Source organism: Echinops telfairi, unplaced genomic scaffold, assembly GCF_000313985.2.
Source record: "Echinops telfairi isolate 266 unplaced genomic scaffold, ASM31398v2 ScPeMD7_2010;HRSCAF=2546, whole genome shotgun sequence".
NCBI classification, from domain to species: domain Eukaryota; kingdom Metazoa; phylum Chordata; class Mammalia; order Afrosoricida; family Tenrecidae; genus Echinops; species Echinops telfairi.
In genome coordinates, this window is record NW_022105908.1 from 20360594 (window position 1) to 20368304 (window position 7711).

The 7711-nt window shown below is 51.9% G+C and overlaps 2 protein-coding genes across 3 annotated transcripts in view; one reads left to right on the top strand and one right to left on the bottom strand.

Annotated features, from left to right (window-relative positions):
* Window positions 1-1217, top strand: part of CLDN7 (claudin 7) — a 2372-nt gene extending 1155 nt beyond the window's left edge. For both annotated transcript variants that reach the window (XM_045293481.1, XM_004712884.2), the window contains 3 exons: window positions 465-629; window positions 738-822; window positions 913-1217. In XM_045293481.1, coding sequence (XP_045149416.1) covers window positions 465-629; window positions 738-822; window positions 913-1075 — 413 coding nt within the window. In that variant the 3' untranslated portion in view covers window positions 1076-1217. The remainder of the gene's footprint in view (window positions 1-464; window positions 630-737; window positions 823-912) is intronic.
* A 921-nt stretch (window positions 1218-2138) lies between these two features.
* On the bottom strand, window positions 2139-7672 carry ELP5 (elongator acetyltransferase complex subunit 5; the record flags this gene model as incomplete). The annotated part of the gene is made up of 7 exons (XM_030886525.2): window positions 2139-2507; window positions 3175-3275; window positions 3394-3483; window positions 3929-4110; window positions 5826-6046; window positions 7385-7465; window positions 7551-7672. Coding segments are annotated over 7 exons (912 nt in total), but the record flags the coding sequence as incomplete, so codon positions are not given.
* Between the last annotated feature and the right edge of the window lie 39 nt (window positions 7673-7711).

Here is a 7711-nt window from a genome sequence, read left to right on the forward strand (position 1 = left end):
GCGGTGGCCTCGGCCGGCCCCCCGGCAAAGGCGTTGGGGTGGCTCGACGGCTGGGGTACGCAGCGGTCTGGTGTGCGCCAGCCGCTGCCCTTGGCCTCTAATCTTATCTAGGTAAAGCCACAAACCCGGTGGCTTTGATAGCGGGCTCGGAGCTGGGTCACCGGCTTGACCCGTGGCGGGGCGCAGGCTCGGGTCGTTGCCGGCCTCCTGCTCCAGGCCCCTAGTCACCCTTCCCCCTCCCCAGGGCAGTTTCATCGAAACCCTGGCGCCCCGGGCGGCTCCCTGATCCGAGAGGGCGGGCAAGGCCGCGGCGTCGGGTGGGGCGGGGCCCAGCGGACCGTGGCCACCACCGGACTGCTGTTCAGGGTTTACGGGGCGGGCGAGCGCGCGCGAGAGCCCAGCGGGGGCACCAAGGCCGCAGCTGCTGACCGCCAGCAATGACGCTCCCCACCCTCTCCCGGCAGCCGCCTTGCAGGCCACTCGGGCTCTCATGGTTGTGTCGCTGGTCCTGGGCTTCTTGGCCATGTTCGTGGCCACCATGGGCATGAAGTGCACGCGCTGTGGAGGGGACGACAAAGTGAAGAAGGCCCGCATAGCCATGACCGGAGGCATCGTTTTCATTGTGGCAGGTGAGCCGCAGAACCAAGGCCCACCGCCCACGGCCCTCCTGGGCCCCGTTCCCGGGCAGCGAGTGTGTTCAGAGGCTGGGCTCACTGCATCCAATCTCTTCTCTCCAGGTCTGCTTGCCTTGGTAGCTTGCTCCTGGCAGGGCCATCAGATTGTCTCAGACTTTTACAACCCCCTGGTCCCTATGAACCTCAAGTACGTCTGGTCTGGGGAGGTTGGGAGCTCTGGGATCGTGGAGGGAGGGCAGAGCAGGTAGGGTTTCTAATCCCAACTCCTCTTCCGCAGGTATGAGTTCGGACCTGCCATCTTTATTGGCTGGGCAGGGTCTGCTCTGGTCCTCCTGGGGGGCGCCCTGCTCTCGTGCTCCTGTCCAGGCAGTGAGGGCAAACCTGCGTACCGGGCGCCCCGTTCCTACACCGCACCGAACTCTGCCAAAGAGTATGTGTAAACTGCAACCTCCGAGCCCCAGCCTGACAGGGCCTGGGTCAGAGAGCTGAGCCTGTGGGCAAGGTGCCCGGTCAACCCAGCCCTGCTGCATGCACATCGTGTACAGTTCCCTAGGGGTAGACGGAGGAGAGAGGAGGGCCTACTTTTTTGTATAGTAATAAAAAACATTTTGCAAAATAAGCTTCACTTTTTCTCCCGCCATGGCTTCAGGGCCCCTTGTCCATCTCCGATCCAGCAGGGAGCCTGGAGCCTAAGTGCGCCTATTTTTAGCTCTGCTCAAAAACACTTCCTGGTACTACTAGCAGCTCTGTAAAAAGGGATCACCAGAAAGTCCTGGAGACTGGGGGAAAGTATGGAGGGAAACTCCAGACAAAGGAACAGGCTTACTGGCCTGACAGACTGGTGGAGCCCCAGAGGCTCAGGCCCTTAAACACCTGTCAGGCTAGCAAGCAAACTCACTCTGGTGGCTCAACTTTCAGCAAAACCTGTCAGGTGACTGACCACCACCAATCAACGAATGGAGAAAAGGGCAGCACCTGCCTAAGGACCACGGAGAGCACAAGGGGACAGGAAAGAACTGAGAAACAGGGAACACGGAATGAGAAAATGCCAGGCACCGGGCATGGTGATTTTGGGAAGCAGTGGGTATTAACTGCTGAATGGAAAACCAAGTTGCTCTGTAAGCTTCCACCCAAATGACCACCTCCAACCAACCACTTATTGGGTACCAAATTGGTAGTGTAGTGGCTAAGGAGTGGACTGCTAGCCACAAGGTCAGCAGTTCAAAACCAATAGGTGTGCCAAGGGAGAGAGATGCTTATTAATCTCCTATACACAGTGTTGTCTTGGAAATCCACGGTACAGTTCTGCATCAGCATCAAGTGTGGAGCTTTACAATGCTGTTTGTTGGAGGCTGTTTCTGCCCCTTTCTTTGTACTTCAAGAGCCCCAGACCCTGGCGATGGACTCCAGAGACCCAGGTGATCTCCTTTTCTCCTCCTTTCCCAGCCTCCCATCTCCGCTCTGAACCCCCGCCTCAACTGCTGAGTGGCTTTTTAATTAAAATAAATATACAAAAAATTTTATTAGGCATAGAGGGAAGCTCCTCTTGTCTCACCTCCCTTATGCTCTCATCCCACTTTCTGTCCTGATCAGCCTTTCCTCTGACTCCACGGGGTCACACACAAGACAGGGCCTCTAGACAGAGAACAAAGGGGGTGCGGGAGGCAGACCAGCACAAACGAGAACTATGTGAGTTCTGGGCCCAGGTTCTTTGCCAATTTCAATCCCAATCGTGGTTATCCAAATCTCCCGGCCAATCAAATGTCTAGATCATCGTCTGGATCTTCTTGGTCCAAGTCATCGTAAGCATCTGGCTCATAGAAGATTTGGCTGGTGCTCTGGCCTGGCCCAGGGCGCAGCAGAGCCTGTTGTCTAAGAGGGATGAGAGAGAAAGTGACTGGTGAGAGCGGGGCTCACAGGTGGCTTCTGGATACTGCTCTTCCTAGGGACTGACTCTCACTTGGGCACTCCCTCTCTGAAGTTCATGTTGTTTTCTTGGCTCAAGCTCACCTCCCCTTCAACGTCCATGTTTAGTTAGTGCTGAAGCACAATGTGACTTGGATAGCTAGCTCACTTGCTGTTTTAACAGTTATCATAAATTCTTAGTGGCTTGAGGGCAAGGATCTTGTTTTACTTCATCTACCCACACACGGAGCACAGAACAGCAAGAATATACAAGCCCTTGTTAAACTGCTTTGCCACACCCATCTAACTTCCTGTCGCCCTAGCACTGTTGCCCGGAGATAGGGCCACTTCCTCAAGGTCTGGTCTGGTCAGGCCCAGCCCAGGCCCAGGTTGCTCTGGGGATAATTGTTGAGCTGGGATACAAGGGCCTAAGGGAGAGAAAAGATACACAGAGGCCCTTTGCCATGGTGGGGCAGGTGGTGGGGAGCCACGCCCCAGAAGCATCTCTGGAGATGGACTTCAGTCCCTATAAAGAGTCTGAGCGGTTAAACAGTAACACCCAGTCACCCCACCTTTTTCTGGCTCGGATACTAGGGTCAGCTTAGGGATTGGGGCATACAGGCCCCAACCTTACTTCTCAGAGCTGAACTGGAAGGGCAGAGTCAGGCTGTCTTTGGCTTCTTTTTCTTTCTTGGACAGGTGAAGATTGAAGGTTAAATGAGCTGTGGGATCCACCTGCGGGTACAAAGAACGCTGTCAATCTGCTCCGAAGCTGGAGTCCCGGCCCCTCCCCACAATCTGCGTGTTTTATTCTTCTCTCAGGAGACCCTCAGTGTGATCCCTTTTTAGATACCTGAGTGGTGGGAGGGCAGGGACGGGGCTCTCGGGCAGGCACCCGATGGAGATGTAGGCTGAAGTCAGGCAGGATGGAGAACCACTGTGTCTGCGGAGAAAAAGACAGACGTTTTTCAAGCCCTTTTGTTTTGTTTTTTAAATCTTGCTGAATAACGCAACTCCCAGACCCTAATCCCCGCAGCTTTCACTTCCTGACTCAACTGCTAACCCTTCTTCCCGCTGGCAACCCCCCCCAGGCTGTTCTCCTGGACTCTTCCCAGATGGTATCTTTCTAGTGTTCAGCTCATAGGCACTGAGTCAGCCAGGCACCTTCTTCCCACTGCTCTCTAACTTGTAAGGAACTTCAGTTTACGCTTCCCAGGACTTATTCTCCCAACATGGGCTAGCAGGCAACCCAGCTCCCCGAACAGCTGTGAAGATGGACGGAGAGGAAAGGGGCACGCACAGGGAAATGCTCTGTCACACCTGCTTTCTTATTGCTCTTCCCATCATGCTTCCCTTTATCTGATGACCTCACCCCCAGCTCTCCTGACCTGCTGGGTTGGGCGTTGTCGGAGCCTCCGATTGACGATGTGGGCTGAGGTCTGGTCCAGCATGCCGCTCAAGGTCACCTCTGCCTGAGCAAGGCTGCTCAGTGCCCCCACAGGGCCTGGCCCATGAAGCTCTTCATGTATTAGGCCCAGCACATGCACCCGCTCCACAGGGGAGCTGCCATCTGGGGAGAAACAGAAATGTAAGGGGTTGGGATCAACGCAGTGAAAACCGCCATTCCCCGGCGACACTACCACAATCCAGATCTAATCTTCCATACACTCGATTTTCCTGATGTCAATCTTCATTAGCTCCCTCTTGGCTTTCAGGATGGTAGCCACCCTTTCCAGCCTCACCTCACACACAACGAACGACTTGCAGTTTTGAGACCTTGCCCCAAGTTCTCTGCCACTAACTTTTGATTTCTCCCCTTCTCTGGGGGTATTTACAGCACCAGATGCTGTTGTTTAATAAGGAATCTTAAGCACATAAAGGCCAGCCTTTTTAGGTAAAAATCGCATGAAATTCCTGGTACGTCATTCTTTTGAACTTCTAAAAACGGCAATTTTATTTACTTATTTATTTTTTGCCAACTGTCCAATCAATGTTATGTCCTTCTGCAGAACAGGTCTCTCCTGATAACATGTCCAAAGCATGTGACAGAAAACCCTCACTTCTAAGGAGCTTTCTGGCCATACTTCTAATTGTTCCCTTTTCTGGCAGCCCACGGTCTGGTGAATAGTCTTCATTAACACCATAACTTAAGGCCTCAGTTCTCTGGCTTTCCTTTACTTGTGGTGCAGACTTTGCCAGTCTAGCAGACAACTGAAAGTGCCATGGCTTGGGCTGGGCACGCCTATCCCTTCATGTGCCAGAGAAGATGGCACTACTCAGTCACACTCTTATCCACCAGGCTTTTCAGGGCTGTCTCCAGCATTTCTGCCCAGGTGCCTCTTCAAGGCAATGCCTACTTTGAAGCACTCTCGGCACTTCTTTTTCATCATGGTCCTAATCAGACTACTTGTAACAGCCTTTTTATCTGGCTCTATCTGATGGGGGACTTTTGAGTTCTTGGAAGGAAAGGATTCCACTATGCAGTAGTTCTCTATTCTCCCATTTCCTAGACTGGTACAGGACACACTGTGTGTATTTAAGTGTCTGTTGAATGGGTGAAGTGGAAGGGTAAAAAGACTCGGGGGAGGGGAGGGGGGGGGAAAGTTGCACAATGAAGGTGGCATGCAGGAGAAAGCTGGAAAGCCAGCAGAGTACAGATGGTACTTATCAATACCATCCTGAGCCACTAAGGCAGTGGTTGTTCTCCACCTTCCTCATGCCGCCACCCTTTCATACAGTTCCTCATGTTGTGGTGACCCCCCAACCATAACATGATTTTCATTGCTACTTCATAACTGTCATTTTGCTACTGTTATGAATCATCAGGTAAATATCTGATAGGCAGGATGATATTTTGTTACAAATTGAACATGATTAAAGCATAGTGATTAATCACAAGACAAGATGTCATCCTAGATTGTGATATATTTCCAGTTATAAATAAATGAAATTTTGTCTTGAAGCATGGTGTAGCGCGGTGACAGTCTTCACGCCGGGTACTCGTATGTTGGCATATCTGCATGTGGGCAGACCCACCTGGAGGCGGACAGAGGAGTGGGGGTCTTGGTTCCTAAGACTATAGGAAAATTTTTTGATGGTTTTAGGCGACCCCTGTGAAGGGGTTGTTTGACCCTCAATGGGGTCGTGACCCACGGTTGAGAACCGCTGCACTAGGGGCTACATCAGACACCTGAACAACTGGGGATCTTTGATGTGTTTTTCTTCTTAGGGTGAAGAGAAAGGGGATACATTTCTGGCAGTGGAAGCGGAAGGAGGGGAGCTCACCTGGGCAGGCGTTCTGATGGCTCAGAGCGTGCAGGAGCTGGCACAGGGTGGTGCAGGGGAGGTGAAACAACAGCCAGCTGAGTGAATCTAGGGCAATGGTGACAGGACCAGGCTGTGTCCTTCCGCACAGCGCCCTCAAGGCACCCAGGGGTCCCCCAGGAAGGGCTTCTCCAGTCTTTGACCAGTTGAGAGGGTCTTTGAAAAGGTCATGGTAAACCAGTCTGCCATGGGAAAACAGGAGACAATGCAGTCTTTCTCCTCCAACCTCATCTTTACAACTGCTTTCTGGTTTTTCACTAATATCTGAATACTGAGAGGCAGAACATAAAGTGTCTGAGAGCAGACTCCGATGTCAAGACAGTCTTGAACTCCAAGTGTATTTGACGGTGGTCATCGAAGTGCTACATCAGTTAACCTTAGTTTCTGCATTTATAATTTAATAGAGCTATAATATCTTGACAATTAGCAGTATTAAACACTTTCTTTGGGCCCCATGTCAGGTAAGTGCTGGGAATGCCACCTGCTGAAGATTTTTATGTGTCACCCTAAAGGCAGTGGGGGGTAGGGGTCTATTTGAAAATCCAGGTATGGCAAAACCATAATGGAAGAGGGCAGCCTGGATGCAGGATACTGCAGCAACAGGCTCACAAGCTCCATTTCTAAAATCATTTTTAGGATAACACCAAACTAATTTTCACGGGTAAGTGAGTCCTCTGATCACCGAGTAGCTGCCTGTCTTACCAGGTCTCTCTTCCTTCTCCCTAATTTTGAATACGTAGTTCCTTCTGCCTTGAGAGGACAAGCACCTCAGGAGTCTGCAGCCAGTGTTGCTTCGAGATCCATCTTGGATTAAGCACCACTAGATTCAGAATAACTTACTGCCATCGAGTTGATTTCTGACTCAGCCACCCGATAGGACAGAGTAGAACTGCCCCCCTGGGTTTTTAAAACTGTAAATCTTTATGGGAGTAGAAAATCTCATTTCCCCCCTGGAGTGGGTGGTGCTTTTGAACTGCTGACCATGTTAGCAGCCCAACATGCAAGCCGTACCACTACCAGAGCTCCTCCCCTCAAAGGACAAAACAAAAACTGACTGCCGTCCAGTCAGTACTGACTCAAAATAACTCTGTAGGGCACGGTGGAAGTGCCCCTGTGTGTTTCTGAGACTCTTTCCCACCGATAGGCTGGTGGTTCTGAACTGCTGACCTTGCACTTAGCAGGCCAATACTTAGCCACTAGGTCATGAGGTTTCCTTCCTGTGCTCCAGTAAGACGCTTGCTCCATTGCATGGTCTATTACTTTTCAGGTCTCTTCCATTCTGTGGTCTCTGCTTCAGGATATGCACCACTCATCATTCCTCATGACTTTTCTCCTCTAGAAAATCTGTATCTATTCCTTCAAGGAATGTTTTAGTACCTGGTGCTAGGGGTACCAGGTTTTGTTTTGCTGTAAGCGAAGTTTCTTAGCAATAGAGATCCTACACCCAATTAAATTCTCATTTGTAGGTTGTTGCTAGGTACCATCTAGCTGATGTTCGACTTAAGAGAACTGTGACTTACCGGCTATTAACATCGGGCTCAAAACCTTCTCGAAACTCCTCCTCGCTGACCTCACAGCCCAGAACGTGCACTTGATCCCCCCTGAAGCACAGACCAGGACAAGTGTCAAAAGGGGAGCCCATGCGCCCTGGCGGGGTTGGACAGGGAGCGGCTAGCGAATCCTTACCGGAGTGCGGCGTTCTTGATGAGCGCCTTCAGGAGGCTGCGCCCCTCCCACTGCACGGAATCTGGAAGCGCGACGGGCGGACACACAGCGCGTGAGAACGCGGAGGGGGAAGGCCGCCGCTTTCACCGGCTCGTCCCCATCGCCACCCCGGTGCGCGACCC